Source organism: Salmo salar, chromosome ssa09 (assembly GCF_905237065.1).
Source record: "Salmo salar chromosome ssa09, Ssal_v3.1, whole genome shotgun sequence".
Lineage (NCBI taxonomy): Eukaryota > Metazoa > Chordata > Actinopteri > Salmoniformes > Salmonidae > Salmo > Salmo salar.
The window spans coordinates 96,226,808-96,254,184 of record NC_059450.1 but is presented as its reverse complement, the minus strand read 5'-3'; the positions used below and the strand labels follow the sequence as shown (position 1 = coordinate 96,254,184).

The window sequence follows — 27,377 nt, the reverse complement described above, 5'->3', positions numbered from 1 at the left end:
TTCCCATTTTTTACTATTTTCTGTATTGTAGAATAATAGTAAAGACATCAAAATAATGAAATAACACATATGTAATCATGTAGAGACCAAAGAAGTGTTAAACAAATCAAAATATATTTTAAACTTGAGATTCTTCAAAGTAGCCACCCTTTGTCTTGACAGCTTTGCACACCGTGTGTGTGTGTGTGTGTGCGTGCGTGCATGCGTGCGTGTGTGCGTGCGTGCCACAACCAGGCGTTTTGGATCCTCTGACAACTGACACTAAGGTAGGTAAATATGATGTCCCAAAAATGTACTTCACAGAGCATCCATTAACCACAATAACCTTTTAGTGTGACAGAATCAGAGGGAAGAATTCCAGGCAAAACAACTTGACAAGGGAGTGGAAAGCAACGTGTTATTGCAAAATAAACTTTAGTGCCGTTTCAAAAATACATCAATATCCATCTTCCCTTATCTTTCATCAGCCTCAATTATCAACATTCATCAACATTTTATGAAACACAATATCAAGCCAAGACAATAAGAACACCAGATAATATGTTTTTGTTGTTATGGAGTAGATCAGCTTCAATATTACAGATTGATGGAAGCCACAAATATGTTTTATATTTTTCAATATATTTTCCTTTATTATTTTCCCCTAACCCTTACCACCCCTCCCCTAATTGGAGTAAACTAATAAACAACAACACTTAGGCTTCTACTTCCAGCTTATACACACTATACAGTGCCTTCGGGAAAGTATTCAGACCCGTTGACTTTTTACACATTTTGGTATGTTACAGCTTTATTCTAAAATGGATTAAATAAAAAAAATGTCCTCAGCAATCTACACACAATACCCCATAATGACATCACAATACCCCATAATGACATCACATTACCCCATAATGACAAAGTGAAAACAGGTATACAAAATTTAAAAAAGGAATTCAAACGAAATACCTTACTTACATAAGTATTCAGACCCTTTGCTATGAGACTTGAAATTGAGCTCAGGTGCATCCTGTTTCCATTGATCATCCTTGAGATGTTTCTATAACTTGACTGGAGCCCACCTGTGGTAAATTCAATTGATTGTACATGATTTGGAAAGGCACACAACTGTCTCAATAAGGTCCCACAGTTGACAGTACATGTCAGAGCAAAAACCAAGCCGTGAGGTTGAGGAAATTGTCTGTAGAGCTCCAAGACAAGATTGTGTCCTAGGCACAGATCTGGGGAAGTTACCAAAAAAATGTCTGCAGCATTGAAGGTCCCCCAATAACACAGTGGCCTCCATCATTCTTAAATGTAAGAAGTTTGGAACCACCAAGACTCTTCCTAGAGCTGGCCGCACACAGCCAAGACAACGCAGGAGTGGCTTCGTGACAGGTTTCTGAATGTCCTCGCGTGGCCCAGCCAGAGCCTGGACTTGAACCCGATCTAACATCTCTGGAGAGACCTGAAAATAGCTGTGCAGCGATGCTCCCCATCCAACCTGACAGAGCTTGAGAAGATCTGCAGAGAAGAATGGGAGAAACTCCCCAAATACAGCTGTGCCAAGCTTGTAGCGTCATACCCAAGAAGACTCGAGGCTGTAATCGCTGCCAAAGGTGCTTCAACAAAGTACTGAGTAAAGGATCTGAATAATTATGTAAATGTGACATTTCAGTTTTTTTTTTTAATACATTTGCAAAAAATTATAACCTGATTCTGCTTTGTCATTATGCGGTAAAGTGCGTAGATTGATGAAGAAATAATGTGGACAAAGTCAAGGAGTCTAAATACTTTCCGAAGGCACTGTAGACATTTTACAGACACAGTATATTTGACAATAGTTAACTTTTGTTTATTTTCAGTCCCACCCTTCAGTTCCCCTCAACCCCTCCCATCTATCTCTGAACACCATCCAGTCCCAGCCTTCAGCTACCCTCAACCCCTCCCATCTATCTCTGAACACCATCCAGTCCCAGCCTTCAGCTCCCCTCAACCCCTCCCATCTATCTCTGAACACCATCCAGGATCACCCTTCAGCTCCCCTCAACACCTCCCATCGATCTCTGAACACCATCCAGTCCCACCCTTCAGCCCCCCTCAACACCTCCCATCTATCTCTGAACACCATCCAGTCCCATCCTTCAGCTCCCCTCAACCCCTCCCATCTATCTCTGAACACCATCCAGGATCACCCTTCAGTTCCCCTCAACCCCTCCCATCTATCTCTGAACACCATCCAGTCCCAGCCTTCAGCTACCCTCAACCCCTCCCATCTATCTCTGAACACAATCCAGTCCCATCCTTCAGCTACCCTCAACCCCTCCCATCTATCTCTGAACACCATCCAGGATCACACTTCAGTTCCCCTCAACCCCTCCCATCTATCTCTGAACACCATCCAGTCCCGTCCCTCAACCCCTCCCATCCAGTTTTGCAGAGTTAGCTACAGGGTTTTTAATCAATGAGTCATAATAATAATAATGCTGGTTGTATTTTTTACAAGTCCCTGTTTCCTGTATGTCTGAGACATGTCAGAGCAGCTATTAGGTCCAAGTAAAACAACCGTGTGGTAATGTAAAAGGTAGAACAGTTCTGCCCTCAGCGACCAGCTCCATATCTAACAGCTGATCTGAGGTACCTGTCCAGATAATAATTAAAAACACATGGTGTCATATTGTAGAGCAGAGAGGGAGAGAGACGGAGGGAGATGCAAAAAGATAGCAAGACAGAGACGCACACTGGCAGAGAAACGGAGGGACAGAGAGGGGAAGCCAGCAAGATGTACTCTGGGAGATGTAGAAAGAGGTTTGAAAACCACTTTTGTGATTACTTCTTTGGGATAGGGGGCGGTATTTTGACGTCCGGATGAAAAGCGTGCCCAAAGCAAACTGTCTGCTACTTGGATAGAAAACACTCTAAAGTTTCTAAAACTGTTAAAATAATGTCTGTGAGTATAAAAGGACTGAAATGGCAGCCGAAACCCCGATAACAAACCATCCCCCAAAAAATGTTTTTCATCCTACCACTGATTTCAATGGCTGGCACATTCTTATAATAAGGTGAAATCGTGCCCGATTTCAGTTCCTAGGGCTTCCACTAGATGTCAACATTATAAATGCTGATTGACTTGTTTGGATAAGTTTATTGGTAACGTTTGGGATTCATTTTGTATACATTTTGACCGATGGAACAGAGTGGATTATTGACTGAAGCGCGCCAGCTAAACTGAGTTTTTATGGATATAAAAAATACATTTATCAAACAAAAGGACCATTTGTAATGTAACTGAGACCTTTTGGAGTGCCAACAGAAGAAGCTCTTCAAAGGTAAGGCATGAATTATATCGTTATTTCTGACTTTTGTGTCGCCACCTGCCTGCTTGAAAAGGATTGTTATGCATTTGTGTGCTGGGCGCTGTCCTCAGATAATCGCACGGTTTGCTTTTGCCGTAAAGCCTGACACCTGACACCGCGGCTGGATTAACAAGAAGTTAAGCTTTATTTTGACATATTGCATGTGTATTTTCAAGATTGTTAAATATTTACAATTCTGTAGTTTAAATTTGGCGCCCTGCACTTTCACTGGATGTTGGTCAGGTGGGACGCTACCGTCCCACCTATCCTAGAGAAGTTTTAATAACAAACAAATGCCTATTTTCTCTACCTTCCTCAATGCTTTTAGAACTTTGGAAAACTCAAGGGAACCAATAGAAAATGGCAAACTACCAGCCCTCCAGGACACCTACAGCATCCGATGTCACAGGAAGGCCAAAAAGATCATCAAGGTCAACAACCACCCGAGCCACTGCCTGTTCACCCCGCTATCATCCAGAAGGCGAGGTCAGTACAGGTGCATCAAAGCTGGGACCGAGAAACTGAAAAACAGCTTCTATCGCAAGGCCATCAGACTATTAAATAGCCATCACTAGCACATTAGAGGCTGCTGCCTATATACATAGACTAGAAATCACTGTCCACTTTAAGGAATGGAACACTAGTCACTTTAATAATGTTCACATATCTGATATTACTCATCTCATATGTATATACTGTATTCTATCCTATTCTACTGTATCTTGGTCAATGTATTACTCATCTCATATGTATATACTGTATTTTATATTATTGTACTGTATCTTAGTCTATGTATTACTCATCTCATATGTATATACCGTAATTTCCGGACTATTAAGCGCACTGAATTAAAAAAATATATATTATTTTGAACATAAATAAGCCGCACATGTCTATAAGCCGCAGGTGCCTACCGGTACATTGAAACAAATGAACTTTACACAGGCTTTAACTAAACACGGCTTGTAACAAAAATAAATAGGCTTTAACGAAACACGGCTTGTAACAAAAATAAATAGGCTTTAACGAAACACGGCTTGTGTCACGTCCTGGCCAGTATAAGGATTAATTGTTATTGTAGTTTGGTCAGGACGTGGCAGAGGGTATTTGGTTTATGTGGTTCGGGGTGGTGTTTTTTCTAAAAGGGCATTTGATTTATGTATTCCGGGGTTTTTGGGCACTGTTCCTTGTTTATGTAATTCTATGTTTAGTCTAGGTAATCTGTTTCTATGTTGAGTTAATTGGGGTGGACTTCCAATTGAAGGCAGCTGTGTGGTGTTGCCTTTGATTGGAAGTCCTATATTAGTTGGGTGTGTTTGTCTGTGTATTTGTGGGAGATTGTTTCTTGTCGAGCATGTATGAGCATGTATGAGCATGTATGAGCATGTATGAGCATGTATGAGCATGTATGAGCCTGAGAAGACTGTCAAGACTGTCGGTATATCTTGAGTTCGTTTTGTTGTTTTTGTGTTCATTTTGATTTAATAAATGTTCAAAATGAACAAACACAGTCCTGCTGCATTTTGGTCCTCCATTACCAACGACAACCGTGACAGCTTGTAACAAAAATAAATAGGCTTTATCGAAACACGGCATGTAACAAAAAAAAAAAAGTGCAGTAAACAGTAGCCTACCAAGAAAGTCATTGGTCACTATCTTCCTCCTCCTGTGCACTGAAACCACTGAACCACTGAAACCACTCGGAGTTGAATAGCCTCAGATTTGCTTCATCCGATATTGGATCGTTTTCATTGTCGCTCTCGTCACTTTCATCCAGAGGCAAATCCCCCGCTGAGCCCTCTTCAACATGCAGCAGTCCAGCCTTTCGAAACCCGTTAGTGGATTTTTTGACAATGCTCCACACTGTCAGGACCCACTGGCAGACTTGACCATAAGTTGCTCTTCGCATGCGGCCCGTTTTAGTGAAAGATTTCTCCCCACTTGTCATCCAAGCCTCCCACTGAACATGGAGTGCCAACTTAAATGCACGATTTACACTGATGTCGAGTGGCTGCAAATACTTTGTTGTGCCCCCAGGAATCAGGGTGACAAAATGACTACTGTAATCAGAATGATAGGAAGTTTGAGCGCGCTCGATTTAATCTAAACAGTAAACAGAAAAGTTGTTTGACCTTAACCCGTTCGGCAATTTCATTGGTCTAATGAAAGCTTCATGCTGCCAAAAAACTGAGCACATCATAGAATGTGTGTTTTTTTTGGAAAAAAAAATGTGAAAGCGGGAAAAATCCATATATTAGCCGCGTCATTGTTTAAGCCGCGAGGTTCAAAGCGTGGGAAAAAAGTTGCGGCTTATAGTCCGGAAATTACGGTACTGTATTCTATACTATTGTACTGTATCTTAGTCCGTTCTGCTCTGACACCGCTCGTCCATATATGTATATAGTCCTAATTCATTCCTACTTAGATTTGTGTGTATTGGGTAAATGTTGTGTAATTTGTTAGATATTACTGCACTGTCGGAGCTAGAAGCACAAGCATTTCGCTACACCCGCAATAACATCTGCTAAACACGTGTATGTGATTTGATTTAGGATTTGAGTGGCATTGTTGTTGATGCTGAACAATGCTGTTGATTCTACTCGTCAGCGCACACAGATAAATCACACATTCAGGCCTTCTGAAGTGAACAGAACCAGCCAACAATCCTACAGAACACTCTTAGAAACATTTTTGCGATCTAGAACCTGAAAGGGTTCTTTTGCTGTGCCCGTACGAGAACCCTTTGAATAACCCTATTTTGTTCCAGGTAGAACCCTTTTGAGTTCCATGTAGAACCTTTTCCACAGAGGGTTCTACATGGTACACAAAAGGGTTCTAACTGGAGCCAAAAAGAGGTCTCATATAGGGACAGCCGAAGAACACTTGTGTAACCTTTTTTTACTGAGAGTGTCCCACTAGCCAGACCACCTGCTGCCCTGACAGAGCTGTGGGTTAGAGAGGTGCACTCTGTCCTACTCTGGTCTGCTACACTCTAACAGTCTATGGCTCAGTCCAGCTCTTTCTTTTCTTGTCATAGTGTTCAGATCCAACCCACTGGACCCTGAGCTGTTACAGATGTATGAGGTGAAGAATAGGCAGGGAGAGAGAGGGGAGGGAGAAGCGGAGGAGAGAGTGAGAGAGAGATAGAGAGAGCAGTGAGGGAGACAATGGGAGGGGTAGAGAGTGTTGGTATGGGAGGGTGACTTACTGGATGCAGGCTACTAAATCTTAACACTTTCAACATCTTGGTTTACACCCACCCACCCCTCCTGGCTGTAAAATAAAATCACTCTCCCAGTCGAGCTAGCATAGATGCTACAGCTAACCAACAGAGACAACTCATTGTGATCATTGAGGCCTGCTGGGTTATTGTGAATGCCACAGTTGATTATCAAATGATGCTGCAGTAATCAACAACAGAGCAGGTCCCCAGACACATACAGATACATCTCCATGAAGTCCTGCTAAAGTCCTGAAGTCAATGATAAAGCGTTATAAGACTGTAATCTGGATGTAATGAAATATAAGAACTATAGTTGTTGTGTATCATGCAGTCAGCCAAGTGTTGACTTCCTGAGTCCTGATATTGACTTCCTGAGTCCTCTCTATATTCCAGATGTTGACTTTCTGATTCCTCTCTATCTTCCTGATGTTGACTTCCTGAATCCTCTCTATCTTCCTGATGTTGACTTCCTGAGTCCTCTCTATCTTCCCGATGTTGACTTCCTGATTCCTCTCTTCTCTCTTTTCTGTAGAATCAAGGCTTCCTAAATGGCACTCTATTCCATATGCATTTATTTTGAACAAGGTCCATAGGGCTCTGGTGAAACGTAGTGCACTATATAGGGAATAGGGCTCTGGTCAAAAGTAGTGCACTATATAGGGAATAGGGCTCTGGTCAAAAGTAATGCACTATATAGGGAATAGGGCTCTGGTCAAAAGTAGTGCACTATATATAGGGAATAGGGTTCTGGTCAAAAGTAGTGCACTATATATAGGGAATAGGGCTCTGGTCAAAAGTAGTGCACTATATAGGGAATAGGGCTCTGGTCAAAAGTAGTGCACTATATAGGGAATAGGGGGCCATCTGGGAAGTAATGTAGATCTCAACAACTGAATGAAGGTTATGAATTATAGCTTCTTTTGACTGACATTTCTTTGTCCCGTGACCGATGAGATCGGCCAACATCTTCAAACAAGCCACTATAAATACGTGGAAAGAGAAGAAGACGAACCACCCTGATCAACTCTCTCTCTCAATGACAAACTAGTCATGACAGTCAATTATGGGAAGTGGAGTATAATCGTTTAAAACAGGACAGATAATGTAGTTGAATTTGATGATGGCAAGGAGGGGCTTACAATGCTGTTCGATTATGTAATTGGGGGCCAGAGACGAGACCACAAGCTTTTTGATGAGTGACGTGTGTGTGCCGGGTGTGGGTGGGTGGGTGACTGCGTGTGTGAGTGATATGAAAACAAAATGTCAGCAGGAGTATGCTGTTGCCATGGGGAGTTTTCTTCATGGTTGCGAAAACATCAACAATCCATTCATCGTCATCGTTGTGTCCATTTCTCCCCGCGGGGCTGTGACTGGGGTTTGGCCCACGTCCCTGCCTCTCATCAAACACCCCAGACACGCTTTGATTTGATTCTCTGCATCTGGGATCAAGGCTAGAGGAGGAACATGAAAAGAACCATCGCCGAATGAACGCATTAGACTGAATCTGGACATGATGTCAGACCCTTGTGTTCCAAATGGCACCCTATTCCCTATATAGTGCATTACTGTTGACCAGAGCCCTGTGGCACCCTATTCCCTATATAGTGCACCCCCTTTTTCTCCCTAATTTTGTGGTATCCAGTTGTTAGTAATTACTGTCTTGTCTCATCGCTACAACTCCCGCACGGACTCGGGAGAGGCGAAGGTCGAGAGCCATGCATCCTCCGAAACACAACCCAACCAAGCCGCACTGCTTCTTGACACAATGCCTTCTTAACCCAGAAGCCAGCCGCACCAATGTGTCGGAGGAAACACCGTACACCTGGCGACCTGGTTAGCGTGCACTGCGCCCGGCCCGCCACAGGAGTCGCTAGTGCGCGATGAGACAAGGATATCCCTGCAGGCCAAACCCTCCCTAACCCGGACGACGCTAGGCCAATTGTGCGCCACCCCATGGGCCTCCCGGTCACGGCCCGCTGCGACAGCCTGGGCTCAAACCCAGAGTCTCTGGTGGCACAGCTTGCACTGCGATGCAGTGCCTTAGACCACTGCGCCACCCGGGAGGCCTATAGTGCACTACTTTGACCAGAGCCCCGTGGCACACTATTACCTATATATAGTGCACTACTGTTGAACAGGGCCCTGTGGCACCCTATTCCCTATATAGTGCACTACTTTAGACCAGAGCGCTATGGCAAAAGCAGTGCACTAAATATGGAATAAGGTGCCATTTGGGACATACCAGACAACATTCTCTGTAACTTGCAGTCTACTGCTCTATACTGTAGTCTACTGCTCTATACTGTAGTCTACTGCTCTATACTGTAATATACTGCTCTATACTGTAATATACTGCTCTATACTGTAGTCTACTGCTCTATACTGTAATATACTGCTCTATACTGTAGTCTACTGCTCTATATTGTAGTCTACTGATCTATACTGCAATATACTGCTCTATACTGTAGTCTACTGCTCTATACTGCTCCATACTGTAGTCTACTGCTCTATGCTGCTCTATACTGTAGTCTACTGCTCTATAATGCTCTATACTGTAGTCTACTGCTCTATGCTGCTCTATACTGTAGTCTACTGCTCTATACTGTAGTCCACTGCTCCATACTGTAGTCTACTGCTCTATATTGTAGTCCACTGCTCTATATTGTAGTCTACTGCTCTATACTGTAATATACTGCTCCATACTGTAGTCTACTGCTCCATGCTGCTCCATACTGTAGTCTACTGCTCTATAATGCTCTATACTGTAGTCTACTGCTCTATACTGTAGTCTACTGCTCTATGCTGCAGTCTACCTCTCTCTGCTGTAGTCTACTGCTCTCTGCTGCTCTATGCTTAAATCTACTGCTCTCTGCTGCTCTTTACTGTAGTATACTGCTTTATGCTGCTCTATACTGTAGTCTACTGCTCTATGCTGCTCTATACTGTAGTCTACTGCTCTATACTGTAGTCCACTGCTCCATACTGTAGTCTACTGCTCTATATTGTAGTCTACTGCTCTATACTGTAATATACTGCTCCATACTGTAGTCTACTGCTCCATGCTGCTCCATACTGTAGTCTACTGCTCTATAATGCTCTATACTGTAGTCTACTGCTCTATGTTGCTCTATACTGTAGTCTACTGCTCTATGCTGTAGTCCACTACTCCATACTGTAGTCTACTGCTCTATGCTGCAGTCTACTGCTCTATACTGTAGTCTACTGCTCTATACTGCAGTCTACTACTCTATGCTGCAGTCTACTGCTCTCTGCTGTAGTCTACTGCTCTCTGCTGCTCTATGCTAAAGTCTTCTGCTCTCTACTGCTCTTTACCGTAGTATACTGCTCTATGCTGCTCTATACTGTAGTCTACTGCTCTATACTGTAGTCTACTGCTCTATACTGCTGTATATTGTACTCTACTGCTCTATACTGCTCTGTACTGTAGTCTACTGCTGTCTACTGTAGTCTACTGCCCTATACTGTAGTCTACATTTACATTTAAGTCATTTAGCAGACGGGGGGGTTAGAAGGATTACTTTATCCTATCCTAGGTATTCCTTAAAGAGGTGGGGTTTCAGGTGTCTCCGGAAGGTGGTGATTGACTCCGCTGTCCTGGCGTCGTGAGGGAGCTTGTTCCACCATTGGGGTGCCAGAGCAGCGAACAGTTTTGACTGGGCTGAGCGGGAACTGTGCTTCCTCAGAGGTAGGGAGGCGAGCAGGCCAGAGGTGGATGAACGCAGTGCCCTTGTTTGGGTGTAGGGCCTGATCAGAGCCTGAAGGTACGGAGGTGCCGTTCCCCTCACAGCTCCGTAGGCAAGCACCATGGTCTTGTAGCGGATGCGAGCTTCAACAGGAAGCCAGTGGAGAGAGCGGAGGAGCGGGGTGACGTGAGAGAACTTGGGAAGGTTGAACACCAGACGGGCTGCGGCGTTCTGGATGAGTTGTAGGGGTTTAATGGCACAGGCAGGGAGCCCAGCCAACAGCGAGTTACAGTAATCCAGACGGGAGATGACAAGTGCCTGGATTAGGACCTGCGCCGCTTCCTGTGTGAGGCAGGGTCGTACTCTGCGAATGTTGTAGAGCATGAACCTACAGGATCGGGTCACCGCCTTGATGTTAGTAGAGAACGACAGGGTGTTGTCCAGGGTCACGCCAAGGTTCTTAGCACTCTGGGAGGAGGACACAATGGAGTTGTCAACCGTGATGGCGAGATCATGGAACGGGCAGTCCTTCCCCTACTTATCTATTCTATAGTCTACTGCTCTATACTGTAGTCTACTGCCCGATACTGAAGTCTACTGCTCTCTACTGTAGTCTACTGCCCTATACTGTAGTCTACTTATCTATACTATAGTCTACTGCTCTATACTGTAGTCTACTACCCGATACTGTAGTCTTCTGCTCCATACTGTAGTCTTCTGCTCCATACTGTAGTTTACTGCTCCATACTGTAGTCTACTGCTCTGTACTGTATTCTATGCTCTGTACTGCTCTCTACTGCTCTCTGCTGCTCTATACTGTAGTCTACTGCTCTCTACTGCTCTCTGCTGCTATCTACTGCTCCATACTGTCGTCTACTGCTCTATACTGTAGTCTACTGCTCTCTACTGCTCTCTACTGTAGTCTACTGCTCCATACTGTAGTCTACTGCTCCATACTGTAGTCTACTGCTCCATACTGTAGTCTACTGCTCCGTACTGTATTCTACTGCTCCATACTGTGATCTACTGCTCTCTACTGCTCTCTACTGCTCTATACTGTAGTCTACTGCTCTATACTGTAGTCTACTGCTCTGTGCTGCTCTCTGCTGCTCTCTACTGCTCTATCCTCTAGTTTACTGCTCCATACTGTAGTCTACTGCTCTATGTTGCTCTATGTTGCTCTCTACTGCTCTATACTGCTCTCTACTGCTCTATACTGTAGTCTACTGCTCTATGCTGCTCTATGTTGCTCTCTACTGCTCCATACTGTAGTCTACTGCTCTCTACTGCTCTATACTGTAGTCTACTGCTCTACTGTAGTCTACTGCTCTATGCTGCTCTATGCTGCTCCCTACTGCTCTATACTGCTCTCTACTGCTCTATACTGTAGTGTACTGCTCCATACTGTAGTCTACGGCTCCATACTGTAGTCTACGGCTCCATACTGTAGTCTACTGCTCTATACCATGAACCATCAGATCCTCCTCTCCACCCTCTCCGAGCTGGGCATCTCCGGCGCGGCCCACGCTTGGATTGCGTCCTACCTGACAGGTCGCTCCTACCAGGTGGCGTGGCGAGAATCTGTCTCCGCACCACGTGCTCTCACCACTGGTGTCCCCCAGGGCTCTGTTCTAGGCCCACTCCTATTCTCGCTATACACCAAGTCACTTGGCTCTGTCATATCCTCACATGGTCTCTCATATCATTGCTATGCAGATGACACACAATTCATCTTCTCCTTTCCCCCTTCTGACAACCAGGTGGCGAATCGCATCTCTGCATGTCTGGCAGACATATCAGTGTGGATGACGGATCACCACCTCAAGCTGAACCTCGGCAAGACGGAGCTGCTCTTCCTCCCGGGGAAGGACTGCCCGTTCCATGATCTCGCCATCACGGTTGACAACTCCCTTGTGTCCTCCTCCCATAGTGCTAAGAGCCTCGGCGTGACCCTGGACAACACCCTGTCGTTCTCCACTAACATCAAGGCGGTGACCCGATCCTGTAGGTTCATGCTCTACAACATTCGCAGAGTACGACCCTGCCTCACACAGGAAGCGGCGCAGGTCCTAATCCAGGCACTTGTCATCTCCCGTCTGGATTACTGCAACTCGTTGTTGGCTGGGCTCCCTGCCTGTGCCATTAAACCCCTACAACTCATCCAGAACGCCGCAGCCCGTCTGGTGTTCAACCTTCCCAAGTTCTCTCACGTCACCCCGCTCCTCCGCTCTCTCCACTGGCTTCCTGTTGAAGCTCGCATCCGCTACAAGACCATGGTGCTTGCCTACGGAGCTGTGAGGGGAACGGCACCTCCGTACCTTCAGGCTCTGATCAGGCCCTACACCCAAACAAGGGCACTGCGTTCATCCACCTCTGGCCTGCTCGCCTCCCTACCTCTAAGGAAGCACAGTTCCCGCTCAGCCCAGTCAAAACTGTTCGCTGCTCTGGCACCCCAATGGTGGAACAAGCTCCCTCACGACGCCAGGACAGCGGAGTCAATCACCACCTTCTGGAGACACCTGAAACCCCACCTCTTTAAGGAATACCTGGGATAGGATAAAGTAATCCTTCTAACCCCCCCTTAAAAGATTTAGATGCACTATTGTAAAGTGGTTGTTCCACTGGATATTATAAGGTGAATGCACCAATTTGTAAGTCGCTCTGGATAAGAGCGTCTGCTAAATGACTTAAATGTAATGTAAATGTAAATGTATACTCTAGTCTACTGCTCTATGCTCTAGTCTACTGCTCTCTACTGCTCTCTACTGCTCTATGCTGCTCTCTACTGCTCTATACTGCTCCATACCGCTTTAGCTGTCGGAGTGGGTGGATAAAGGGAGGATGGGTTGAGTGGGTGGATACAGGAAGGGTGGTTGAGTGGGTGGATAAAGGGAGGATGGGTTGAGTGGGTGGATGGATGATACAACTGAGGCAGAATAGTTGGCTGGATACAGTAGGTGGAGGTGGATGAATGATTTGGACAGATGACTCTCTAGTCCCTTGGTGGTAGGGAATGATGTGAGGACCCAGAATAGATGGACTATGAAGAGAAGTGTGTGTAGGAGCTTGGCACTACATGGAGTTTTCCTTTACCCTCTGCTCCCAGACATGTTGTTTTAGTGTGAATACTGCAGCAAAGAGCTGTTCTGTCCTGTGTTTGGGGGGAAATCCCTTGTTCTCCCTCTCTCCCCCCTCTCTCCTGCTCACTCTCCCTCACTCCTGCTCTCTATCCCACTCCCTCTCTCCCTCCTGTTGTGCCTATCTCCCTCCCTCTCTCTCGCGCTCTCTCTTTTTCCCTCCCACTCCCTCTCTCCTTCCCTCCCCCCTGCCTCTCTCTCTGAGTCATTGTTCCACTCAGGCATGTCCAAGGCTACAGGCTCTATTAGTGAAAAGCAGTGACCTAACGCTCCTAAATCTGCCAAACACATTCTGAGTCAACACTGGAAATAACCCGGGATTTACCGTCCGCTAGAGACGTGTTTTTACATCCATCCATCCAAGGTAAGAGGAAAACCATGGGTCTAGAATGTATTCAAATCCACTGATGCTTATGATTTTTTTCATTCCAGATGGAGAGAGAATACCAGTATTGAGTACAGTAGGTAAAGGATGCTGAAAAAAGAGGAAAATGTTGAAGCCTTTTTGTGAAGTTTATCACGTTAGTCACAAAGGCCATGGATATTTGGAGACAGATGGTTCAACCATTATGATGCAGACACTATAACATTATGTTTGTTGTAATTCTCTCAGAGCGTAATTACAAGGTCAAAGAAGTTAAAGAACACTTTGGGTTGTGTGACACTTCCAGAAATGGAAGACAAGCCCCAACATTAAAAACAACAGATGCGTTTTCAGAAAGTATTCAGACACCTTGACGTTTTCCACATTTTGTGAGGTTACAGCCTAATTCTAAAATTGATTAAATATCACATTTACATAAGTATTCATACCCTTTACTCAGTACTTTGTTGAAGCACCTTTTGGAGCGATTACAGCCTCGAGCCTTCTTGGGTATGATGCTACAAGCTTGGCACACCTGTATTTGGGGAGTTTCTCCCATTCTTCTCTGCAGATCCTCTCTCAAGCTCTGTCAGGTTGGATGGGGAGCGTCGCTGCACAGCTATTTTCAGGTCTCTCCAGAGATGTTCGATCGGGTTCAAGTCCGAGCTCTGGCTGGGCCACTCAAGGACATTCAGAGACTTGTCCTGAAACCACTCCTGTGTTGTCTTTTCTGTGTGCTTAGGGTTGTTGTCCTTTTAGAAGGTGAACCTTCGCCCCAGCTTGAGGTCCTGAGCGCTATGGAGCAGGCTTTCATCGAGGATCTCTCTGTACTTTGCTCCATTCATCTTTCCCTCGATCCTGACTAGTCTCCCAGTCCCTGCTGCTGCAAAACATTACCACCCTGACCAAGGCCCTCTCCCCCGATTGCTCAGTTTGGCCAGGCGGCCAGCACAAGGAAAAGTCTTGGTGGTTCCAAACTTCTTCCATTTAAGAACAATGGAGGCCACTGCATTCTTGGGGACCTTCAATACTGCAGAAATGTTTTGGTACCCTTCCCCAGGTCTGTGCCTCGACACAATCCTGTCTCAGAACTCTACGGACAATACCTTCGACCTCATGGCTTGGTTTTTGCCCTGACATGCACTGTCAACTGTGCCTTTCCAAACGATGTCCAATCAATTGAATTTACCACAGATGGGCTCCAATCCAGTTGTAGAAAAATCTTAAGGATGATCAATGGAAACAGGATGCACCTGAGCTCAATTTCGAGTCTCATAGCAAAGGGTCTGAATATTTCAAATCAAACCAAACTTTATTTGTCACCTGCGCCGAATACAACAAGTGTAGACCTCACCATGAAACGCTTACTTACAAGTCCTCAACCAACAATGCAGTTCAAGAAATAATGTTAAGAAAATATTCAATAAATAACATTTTAAAAAATTAATTAATTAATTAATTAATGAAGAGAATTACAATTACAATAATGAGGCTATATACAGGGGGTACCGGTACCGAGTCAATGTGTGTGGGTACAGGCTAGTCGAGGTAATTTGTAAAGTGAATATGCATAGATAATAAACAGCGAGTAGCAGCAGTGTAAAAACAAAGGGGGGGGTGGTCTATGTATCCAAGATGGCGTAGCAGTCAGATGTGTGTTTGTCTTGTCCCCGTGTAAATAATAGTTTTCCTAATTTTTTTCGAATATTTTTGTATATATTTTAATCTAATTTTCCATCTACGGACTGAGTATACTCTACTGCAACCCGCCTCACCCAATGTGGTACGGATCTGCTATTATTATACTTTAGAACCGGAACCCCCATCGGAAGCTAGCCAGCTAACTAGCTACTAGCTACTAACTAGCTAGTAGTCAGTTAGCCACTGCTAGTGGTCTTCACTGTTAACTCAGACACCAGCCAGCCTCAGCTCGGTCAATACCTGCCAGTCTGCACAGCGTGATATCAACCCAGAGCATATCGGACTGCTTTCTCTACCACATCTCCGTATTCCTACCATAAACTCTGGACCATTACACAGGACCATCGCAGCTAGCTAGCTGCTATCCGAGTGGCTACTCCTGGCTAACGCCTCTGTCCCGAAGCAAGCACCAGTTAGCCTTGAGCTAGCCTCGAGCTAGGCCCATCTCCCAGCTAGCCGAAGAGGTCTACCAGCTAATTCTTGGGCTACAATACCTCTTTAGCCAATTGGCCTGGATCCTTTATTGCCGACACAGAGCCCCGCCGATCCATCACGACTGGTCTGCCGACGTAATCGTCTGAGGTGGTTTCAACAGGCTTTTCCGTTGCGACGTTGCCGAAGACCCACCTGCTATCCCCGGCCCGCTAGCTTTCTGAATTGCCATGTCTCCAGCTTGCCTAGCGTAGTAGCGACTACCGAACGGCTTCCTGACTCACCTATTGCTGCTCATTGGACCATATGATCACTCGGCTACACATGCCTCTCCCTAATTTCAATATGCATTGTCTACTGCTGTTTAGGTTAGTTATTATTGTTTTCTTTCACTGTAGAGCCCGCAGCCCCACCATAAATGCCTTAGATAGCTCTTTTGTCCCACCCCCCGCACATGCGGAGACCTCACCTGGCTTAACTGGTGCCTCCAGAGATGCAACCGCTCTCATCATCACTCAATGCCTAGGTTTACCTCCACTGTACTCACATCCTACCATACCCTTGTCTGTACATTATGCCCTGAATCTATTTTACCACACCCAGAAATCTGCTCCTTTTATTCTCTGTTCCCAACGCACTAGGCGACCAGTTTATATAGCCTTTGGCCGTACCCTTATCCTACTCCTCCTCTGTTCATCTGGTGATGTAGAGGTTAACCCAGGCCCTGTAGCCTCCAGCACCACACCTATTCCCCAGGCGCTCTCATTTGTTGACTTCTGTAACCGTAAAAGCATTGGTTTCATGCATTTTAACATCAGAAGCCTCCGCCCAAAGTTTGTTTTATTCACAGCTTTAGCACACTCCGCCAACCATGATGTCCTAGCCGTGTCTGAATCCTGGTTTAGGAAGGCCACCAAAAATTCTGAAATTTCCATCCCCTACTACAACATTTTCCGACAAGATAGAACTGCCAAAGAGGGAGGAGTTGCAATCTACTGCAGAGATAGCCTGCAGAGTTCTGTCATACTATTCAGGTCTGTGCCCAAACAATTCGAGCTTCTACTTTTAAAAATCCACCTTTCCAGAAATAAGTCTCTCACCGTTGCCGCTTGTTATAGACCCCCCTCAGCCCCCAGCTGTGCTCTAGATACCATATGTGAATTGATTGCCCCCCCCATCTATCTTCAGAGTTCGTACTGTTAGGTGACCTAAACTGGGATATGCGTAACACCCCGGCCGTCCTACAATCTAAGCTAGATGCCCTCAATCTCACACAAATTATCAAGGAACCTACCACGTACAACCCTAAATCCGTAACCATGGGCACCCTCATAGATATCATCCTGACCAACCTGCCCTCTAAATACACCTCTGCTGTCTTCAACCAGGATCTCAGCGATCACTGCCTCATTGCCTGCGTCCGTAATGGGCCCGCGGTTAAACGACCACCTCTCATCACTGTCAAACGCTCCCTTAAACACTTCAGCGAGCAGGCCTTTCTAATCGACCTGGCCCGGGTATGCTGGAAGGATATTGACCTCATCCCATCAGTAGAGGATGACTGGTTGGTCTTGAAAAGGGCTTTCCTCACCATCTTAAATAAGCATGCCACATTAAAAAAATGTAGAACTAAGAACAGATATAGCCCTTGGTTTACCCCAGACTTGACTGCCCTTTACCAGCAAAAAAACATCCTGTGGCGTACTGCATTAGCATCAAATAGCCCCCGCGATATGCAACTTTTCAGGGAAGTCAGGAACCAATATACACAGTCAGTCAGGAAAGCTAAGGCTTGCTTTATCAGACAGAAATTTGCATCCTGTAGCACTAATTCCAAAAAGTTTTGGGACACTGTAAAGTCCATGGAGAATAAGAGAACCTCCTCCCAGCTGCCCACTGCACTGAGGCTAGGTAACACTGACACCACCGATAAATCTATGATAACCGAGAATTTCAGTAAGCCTTTTTCTACAGCTGGCCATGTTTTCCACCTGGCTACCCCTACCCCGGCCAACAGCTCTGCACCTCTGCAGAAACTTGCCCAAACCCCCCACCCCCAACTTCTCCTTCACCCAAATCCAGACAGCTGATGTTCTAAAAGAGCTGCAAAATCTGGATCCCTACAAATCAGCTGGGCTAGACAACCTGGACCCTCTCCTTCTAAAATTATCCGCAGAAATTGTTGCAACCCCTATTACTAGCCTGTTCAACCTCTCTTTCGTATAATCTGAGATCCCCAAAGATTGGGAAAGCTGCCGCAGTCATCCCCTCTTCAAAGGGGGAGACACTCTAGACCTAAACTCTTATAGACCTATATCCATCCTGCCCTGCCTTTCTAAAATCTTCGAAAGCCAAGTTAACAAACAGATCACCGACCATTTCGAATCCCACCGTACCTTCTCCACTATGCAATCCATGGCTTCTGATTGGGATATGTACATATGGTCACATTGTGGACGACGTCGTCGATGCACTTATTGACGAAGCTGGTGATTGAGGTGGTATACTCCTCAATGCCATGTAATGAATCCCGGAACATATTCCAGTCTGTGCTAGCAAAACAGTCCAGTAGCGTAGCATCCGCATCATCTGACCACTTCCGTATTGACTCCCAATCACAGCCGGATGTGTTTCAGCCTGGATTCGAATCAGGGACTGTAGTGACGCCTCTTGCACAAAGATGCAGTGCCTTAGACTGCTGCTGCGCCACTCGGGAGTCCCAATAACAGTACAATCCTCCTACATAGTGCTGAGTTGTTTGTAAACACAACAGATATTAATATACCAGTAATCTGAAACATCTGGGTTTCCATGACGACAGAGAGAGACATAAACGGACAGAAATACACTCCAACTGTAGAACCCACTCAGCTCACAAGCTCGCACGCATGCGCTCGCACGCACTCATACATAGGCACTCACATGCACTCGCACGCACGCACTCACTCACTCACACAAACACCCAACATATACCCACACACAGCCATCTGGCTCTATCAGGTTCCTGTTACTGGATAAGTTACATGGGAAAATGAATAGGTGACTGGATGTAAACCATGATAGAAGGGCCAAACCAACTAAAACTATGGTAGAGGGTTAGAACAGACAGACCAAGTCTCTAATGGGACTGGATGTAAACCAGGCCAGGAGTAAGACGTCTCTAATGGATTCAGCACTGCAGTCCCAGGGGTGTCTGGAGGCCTGGTTCTGAGGCCTGACTGCAGGGAGATTTGACCCCATAAGGGTGGAGGGATACTAGTGTTCTAAGGGCTAACGTATGGGGCTGGGGCTAGGTCCTGGGGACCGAAGGTCTGGGGCTCCCCCTTCAGAGGACTCTTTTGTAGTCTGGGGTCTGGGTCCTATATTAGGGAATAAAGGCTGGGGTCTGGGTCCTATATTAAATCAAATCAAAGTTTCTTTGTCACGTGTGCCGAATACTACAGGTATTCGGCACACCTTACAGTGAAATGTGAAATGTGAAATGCTTACTTACAGGCTCTAACCAATAGTGCAAAAAAATATATATAATAAAATAAAATAAAAAGGTGTGTGAGTAGGTAAGTAAAGAAATAAAACAACAGTAAAAAGACATTTGAAAATAAGAGTAGCAAGGCTATATACAGACACCGGTTAGTCAGGCTTATTGAGGTAGTATGTACATGTAGGTATGGTTAAAGTGACTATGCATATATGATGAACAGAGAGTAGCAGTAGCGTAAAAAGAGGGGTTGGCGGGTGGTGGGACACAATGTAGATAGCCCGGTTAGCCAATGTGCGGGAGCACTGGTTGGTCGGGCCAATTGAGGTAGTATGTACATCAATGTATAGTTAAAGTGACTATGCATATAAGATAAGCAGGGGGGGCAGGGGAAGGGCATAAAGGCTGGTGTCTGGGTCCTATATTAGGGGTTAAGGCTGGAGACTGGGTCCTATATGTCCGTTCTATATTAAATGTTTGACTCCCCGCACCTGCTTTGTCTCTCCAGCGTCATCAATGTGACAAATAAAGGCTGGGGTTCTGCGTCCTATTTTAGGGAATGAAGGCTGGGGTTCTGGGTCTTATATCAGGGGCTAAAGGAGGGAGTCTGACTATTTGACCCCATGAGGGTGAATTAAATCTGGGTCTGATGGTTAAAATGGCGCCGAAGAGGATGGCTGACGTTTTACATGCCCGTAATCAATTGTGCTATTTTTAATACATTTTTTGCATTGTCTGTAACTTATTTTTGACATAATGTTGCTGCTTCCGTCTCTTACGACCAAAAATAATTTCTGGACATCAGAAGTGGTATTACTCACCACAGACTGGAAGAAGCTTTTTACTTTAACAAGTTTGACAAGAAAGATATACTGCTCTCCCAGGAACAGACCCAGATCCCCGTCATTTGCTTGAAGAAAATACGGAGGAAAAGAGGACACAGATCAGGCTGCCTTCTGAGAATCCGTAGGCGAGAAGAGTTAACTCCCACTGCCATCAATTATACTTGCAAACATGCAATCATTGGAAAATAAAATGGATTACCTACGATTACGATTATCCTACCAACGGGACATTATGAACTGTAATATCCTATGTTTCACCGAGTTGTGGCTGAACGACAACACGGACAATATAGAGCTGGAGGGATTTTCAATGCACCGGCAGAACAGAGAAGCTATGTCTGGTAAGACGATGGGTGGGGGTGTGTGTCTTTTTGTCAATAACAGCTGATGCGCGATGTCTAATATTAAAGAAGTCTCAAGGTATTGCTCGCCTGAGGTAGAGTACCTCATGATAAGCTGTAGACCACACTATCTACCAAGAGAGTTCTCATCTATATTATGCATAGCCGTCTATTTACCACCACAGAATGAAGCTGGCACTAAGACCGTACTCAACCAACTCTATAAGGCCATAAGCAAAGAAGAAAATGCTCACCCAGAAGCAGCGATCCTAGTGGCTGGGAACTTTAATGCAGGCAAACTTAAATCAGTTTTATGGCTGAATAGTAAATTGCAGACTTCACATGAAACTAGTCTACTGTCATGAAACTAGTCTACTGTCATGAAACTAGTCTACTGTCATGAAACTAGTCTACTGTCATGAAACTAGTCTACTGTCATGAAACTAGCCTACTGTCATGAAACTAGCCTACTGTCATGAAACTAGTCTACTGTCATGAAACCAGGCTACTGTCATGAAACCAGGCTACTGTCATGAAACCAGGCTACTGTCATGAAACTAGCCTACTGTCATGAAACTAGCCTACTGTCATGAAACTAGTCTACTGTCATGAAACTAGTCTACTGTCATGACAGGAACAGTGAAATGGAATATACTGTATATCTCTGTACGACTCCCCTCACTCTACCCCCCCCTCTCTACACTCTCCCCTCTCTCTCCTCTCTCTGTCTTCCCATCTCTCTCTCCTGTTATAAAGGGTATGTTACAGGAAGGAGCTGCCAGAGAAGAGAACCCATATCCTCCAACACATGGCAGAGTCCTCCACATCCTCCAACACATGGCAGAGTCCTCCACATCCTCCAACACATGGCAGAGTCCTCCACATCCTCCAACACATGGCAGAGTCCTCCACTCCTCCAACACATGGCAGAGTACTCCACTCCTCCAACACATGGCAGAGTCCTCCACTCCTCCAACACATGGCAGAGTCCTCCACTCCTCCAACACATGGCAGAGTCCTCCACATCCTCCAACACATGGCAGAGTCCTCCACTCCTCCAACACATGGCAGAGTCCTCCACATCCTCCAACACATGGCAGAGTCCTCCACTCCTCCAACACATGGCAGAGTCCTCCATCTATCTCTCTCTGTTTCCTTACCTCCCACCCCTATAATCTTCCAAAATGAAATTTCATACTTTCATGCAAGAAAATCCAAAGTGGCAAGAATCCATTGGAGGGAGGAAGAGAAGGAGGGTAGGCCAGGCTAGCTAACCAGAGAGAAATTCTGCCCCTGGTCGGCAGATTGATGACAAGATCATTTTTCACAGACAGGAAATCAGACCTCCAGCCAGCTACCTCAACAGGGAATCAAACTTCCCAGCCAGCCACCTCAACAAGAAATCAGACCTCCAGCCAGCTACCTCAACAGGAAATCAAACCTCTAGCCAGCCACCTCAACAAGAAATCAGACCTCCAGCCAGCCACCCCAACAGGAAATCAAACCTCTAGCCAGCCACCCTAACAGGAAATCAAACCTCCCAGCCAGCCACCTCAACAGGAAATCAAACCTCCCAGCCAGCCACCTCAACAAGAAATCAGACCTCCAGCCAGCCACCTCAACAAGAAATCAGACCTCCAGCCAGCCACCTCAACAAGAAATCAGACCTCCAGCCAGCCACCTCAACAAGAAATCGAACCTCCAGCCAGCCGCCTCAACAAGAAATCAGACCTCCAGCCAGCCACCTCAACAAGAAATCAGACCTCCAGCCAGCCACCTCAACAGGAAATCAAACATCCAGCTAGCCACCTCAAAAGGGAATCAAAGATAACAACATGGTTTAGATAAAAGCCCATGGACAACCAGAACATCAGAATTCCACTCCCAGAGTTTTTCTCAGAGTCTCCCAGCTAACATCCACTAAGGGCCCAGCCTGGCAACACAGAGAGTCTCCCAGCCAACGTCCACTAAGGTTCTAGCCTGGCAACACAGAGAGTCTCCCAGCCAACGTCCACTAAGGTTCCAGCCTGGCAACACAGAGAGTCTCCCAGCCAACGTCCACTAAGGTTCTAGCCTGGCAACACAGAGTCTCCCAGCCAACGTCCACTAAGGCTCCAGCCTGGCAACACAGAGTGTCTCCCAGCCAACGTCCACTAAGGTTCCAGCCTGGCAACACAGAGAGTCTCCCAGCCAACGTCCACTAAGGTTCCAGCCTGGCAACACAGAGAGTCTCCCAGCCAACGTCCACTAAGGTTCTAGCCTGGCAACACAGAGAGTCTCCCAGCCAACGTCCACTAAGGTTCTAGCCTGGCAAAACAGAGTCTCCCAGCCAACGTCCACTAAGGTTCCAGCCTGGCAACACAGAGAGTCTCCCAGCCAACGTCCACTAAGGTTACAGCCTGGCAACACAGAGAGTCTCCCAGCCAACGTCCACTAAGGTTCTAGCCTGGCAAAACAGAGTCTCCCAGCCAACGTCCACTAAGGTTCCAGCCTGGCAACACAGAGAGTCTCCCAGCCAACGTCCACTAAGGTTTCAGCCTGGCAACACCGCCACGGGACATTCTTGCACACATACACACAAGCACATTCGAATACCCGAGCTGACAAGGTGAAAAATCTGTTGATCTGCCCTTGAGCACAACATTTCATTGCAACTACTGTATGTATGTGACAATACATAATTTAAAAAATATATATTATACAGGACTTCCAACAGTACATATATGATTGAGAATCATGGAGGCCATTGTATCCTGCTGCTAGACTCCTGTATCATGCTGTCTCCCATCTTCCCCCCTCAGCAATATCTTCCAGTCCTTTATTGATATCTCATGTTGTTTTTGAAAACATGTAAACGGCCAAACATCCTAAAATTATCAATTTTGTCTTGCTGATACTCGAAAAGACATTGTTGGTGTCTTGGCTGACACGAGAAAGTAACTTAGATAGTCAGTTCAGAGCAGGAATTGGAATTAAACTCCTGCCACTGCATCCTGATCCTTGTTTTCAGTTGACTGGCGAGGAGTTTTGTCCCCAGCTGGCTGAAGCGTCTGTCCAACAGACATGGGTTCAGGTAGTATTTGTTTTCTTTCAACTGCCTTTGCTGCACTTGATCGAGCTTCCCTGGCTGCAGTACAACCAACCGGGATAGTCTCAAAAGTTCAAACCTTGCCCATCTGGCCCTGCATGCAGTCTCAATCCAACGCTTAAAAGTATTTGAAAGGAAACAAATACTATTTGAATCTAGGACTGCTGTCCAAAGCTGGTCTTCTTATGAGGGGTGTGTCCTGTACTCTGTCTTGTTCCCAAATGGAACACTGTTCCCTACATAAAGCCTCACAGCCCCCATTCAAAAGTAGCACACTATAGAGGAATAGGATGTAATTTAGTACATTTGATTCCCAGCCCTCCCTCCTCGAAGATCCCAAATCCAAACCCAAATCCAAAGGATCTATGGAGTGAAGGGTAATGATGATAATGATACAATAGTACCTGTTTCAAATAATGTATTTTTTTTTACTTTCTGGTTATTTAAAGTATTTTTCACACAAAATATTTCTGATGACCACTTTACAGCAACATATAATCTTTCTAGCATTCTTTGGGAATGAGCTTACGCCTTCCTATGATATGCTTTCTATTCTCTCTCTGCCACATATCCTGTGGTCTCTCACATCTGTCTCCTCTGCCACATATCCTGTGGTATCTCACATCCGTCTCCTCTGCCGCATATCCTGTGGTATCTCACATCCGTCTCCTCTGCCACATATCCTGTGGTATCTCACATCCGTCTCCTCTGCCACATATCTTGTGGTATCTCACATCTGTCTCCTCTGCCACATATCTTGTGGTATCTCACATCCGTCTCCTCTGCTGCATATCCTGTGGTATCTCACATCCGTCTCCTCTGCCACATATCCTGTGGTATCTCACATCCGTCTCCTCTGCCGCATATCCTGTGGTATCTCACATCCGTCTCCTCTGCTACAAGCAGCTGATTTTTAGCTTTGACTCTCCAATTAGCGTCTACAGCTTTGTTGGCATGCACGCACACACACTGTTCACAAGGTTTTACTGCTAACCTACAAAGCATTACATGGGCTTGCTCCTACCTATCTTTCCGATTTGGTCCTGCCGTACATACCTACACGTACGCTACGGTCACAAGACGCAGGCCTCCTAATTGTCCCTAGAATTTCTAAGCAAACGGCTGGAGGTAGGGCTTTCTCCTATAGAGCTCCATTTTTATGGAATGGTCTGCCTACCAATGTGAGAGACGCAGACTCAGTCTCAACCTTTAAGTCTTTACTGAAGACTTATCTCTTCAGTAGGTCCTATGATTAAGTATAGTCTGGCCCAGGAGTGTGAAGGTGAACGGAAAGGCTGGAGCAACAAACCGCCCTTGCTGTCTCTGCCTTGCCGGTTCCCCTCTTTCCACTGGGATTCTCTGCCTCTAACCCTTTTACAGGGGCTGAGTCACTGGCCTACTGGTGTTCTTCCATGCCGTCCATGGGAGGGGTGCGTCACTTGAGTGGGTTGAGTCACTGACGTGGTCTTCCTGTCTGGGTTGGCGCCCTCCCCTTGGGTTGTGCCATGGCGGAGATCGTTGTGGGCTATACTCGGCCTTGTCTTAGGACGGTAAGTTGGTGGTTGGAGACATCCCTCTAGTGGTGTGGGGGCTGTGCTTTGGCAAAGTGGGTGGGGTTATATCCTGCCTGTTTGGCCCTGTCCGGGGTATCATCGGATGGGGCCACAGTGTCTTCTGATCCCTCCTGTCTCAGCCTCCAGTATTTATGCTGCAGTAGTTTATGTGTCGGGGGGCTAGGGTCAGTCTGTTACATCTGGAGTATTTCTCTTGTCTTATCCGGTGTCCTGTGTGTATTTAAATATGCTCTCTCTAATTCTCTCTTTCTGTCTTTCTCTCGGAGGACCTGAGCCCTAGGACCATGCCTCAGGACTACCTGGTATGATGACTCCTTGCTGTCCCCAGTCCACCTGGCCGTGCTGCTGCTCCAGTTTCAACTGTTCTGCCTGCGGCTATGGAACCCTGACCTGTTCACCGGACATGCTTGTTGCACCCTCGACAACTACTATGATTATTATTATTTGACCATGCTGGTCATTTATGAACATTTCAACATTTTAACATCTTGACCATGTTCTGTTATAATATCCACCCTACACAGCCAGAAGAGGACTGGCCACCCCTCATAGCCTGGTTCCTCTCTAGGTTTCTTCCTAGGTTTTTGGCCTTTCTAGGGAGTTTTTCCTAGGGAGTTTTTCCTAGCCACCGTGCTTCTTTCACATGCTTTGCTTGCTGTTTGGGGTTTTGGGCTGGGTTTCTGTACAGCACTTTGAGAATATTAGCTGATGTACGAAGGGCTATATAAAAATACATTTGATTTGATTTGATTTGATTCACAGACTAATTCACAACCACCAACACCCCATATTAACCTGCTGATTTAATTAACTTGGCCTTCGTGGATCCTCCACATGCCATAAACTACAAAGCCCATCCTTAAAGACCACTCACCTCTCCCACCACAACCAGGGTTATGACATAGTTTAGTCTCATTGAGATCCACATCAATATAACAGCACATATTTACAGTAGTCACAGCCAAAGGGTGGAATAACTAACTAACATTCACTCACCATTGGAGCTACAGCATCATGAGATTAGATTTTAAAGCTTGGTTAGTGAACGCCACAGGATAGCCACTGTCTGTTTCAGAGAGAGGGAGAGAATCAGAGAGGGGGAGAGAATCAGAGAGGGGGAGAGAATCAGAGAGAATCAGAGACAGAATCAGAGAGGGGGAGAGAATCAGAGAGAGAATCAGAGAGGGAGAAAATCAGAGAGAATCAGAGAGAGAGAGAGAGAGAGAAATCAGAGAGGGTGAGAGAATCAGAGAGAGCGAGAGAGAGAGAGAATCAGAGAGAGGGGGAGAATCAGAGAGAAAGAGAGAGTGAGAGAAACCTGGCTCTCAAGAGAAGACAGGCTATGTGCAGACTGCCCTCAAAATGAGGTGGAAACTGAGCTGCAATTCCTAACCTCCTGCCAAATGTATTAGAGACACATATTTCCTTCAGATTACACAGACCCACAAAGAATTTGAAAACAAATCCAATTTTTATAACACATATCTATTGGGTGAAAAATTACAGTGTGTCATCACAGCAGCAAGGTTTGTGACCATTTGCCATAAGAAAGGGGCAAATCGAAGAACAAATACCATTGTAAATACAACCCTTATTTTTGTACTTTAACTAATTGCACATAGTTACAACACTGTATATAGACATAATATGACATTTCAAATGTCTTTATTCCTTTGTAACTTTTGTGAGTTTAATATATACTGTTAATTTTTTATGTTTATTTCACTTTTGTTTATTATCTATTTCACTTGCTTTGGCAGTGTAAACATAAGTTTCCCAAGCCAATAAAGCCCATTGTATTGAATTGTAATTTAATTGAGAGAGAGGGAGAGATAGAGAGTGATAGATGCAGTGGTCTGTGTCCAGTTAACCTGCTAATTAACTTGACCTCAGTGATTCTGATTACTGACTGTGGTCCTTGCACACACTGTAAACTATAAACCCCATTCCCCAATAGGTTAACCAGCAGGTTAACCAGAGCATAGACCCATTGCATCTAGCACTCTCTCTGTCTATTTCAATACTGCGCACCGGAAAGTTCCCGTTTTTCTTCTCGATCTTTCTTTGCGTTCTCTGATGAAAAGGGGCTGGATTTTTGTTGTCAATCCCGTTGGCTACCCCACTTGGAGGTTCGTGCTCTCTGCTTGGCTCATAG

At 45.6% G+C, this 27,377-nt stretch overlaps 1 protein-coding gene across 6 annotated transcripts; it reads left to right on the top strand.

Moving 5' to 3' along the window:
• Positions 1 to 1,556: 1,556 nt before the first annotated feature.
• On the top strand, positions 1,557 to 25,529 carry LOC123744683 (uncharacterized). 6 transcript variants are annotated; one of them, XR_006771093.1, is made up of 3 exons: positions 1,557 to 1,598; positions 3,664 to 3,821; positions 21,317 to 24,701. XR_006771093.1 is itself a non-coding variant. In XM_045724257.1 (3 exons), the coding sequence occupies exons 1-3, from the start codon at positions 2,762 to 2,764 to the stop codon at positions 21,733 to 21,735; spliced, it is 603 nt and encodes a 200-aa protein (XP_045580213.1). In that variant the 5' UTR covers positions 2,711 to 2,761; the 3' UTR covers positions 21,736 to 24,701. The 6 variants fall into 6 exon arrangements, 1 of the variants encoding a protein (XP_045580213.1); XM_045724257.1 differs by lacking the exon at positions 1,557 to 1,598 and adding an exon at positions 2,711 to 2,787; XR_006771094.1 differs by lacking the exons at positions 1,557 to 1,598; positions 3,664 to 3,821 and adding exons at positions 13,211 to 13,763; positions 25,489 to 25,529 and having other exon boundaries at positions 21,317 to 24,025.
• The last annotated feature ends 1,848 nt before the right edge of the window (positions 25,530 to 27,377 follow it).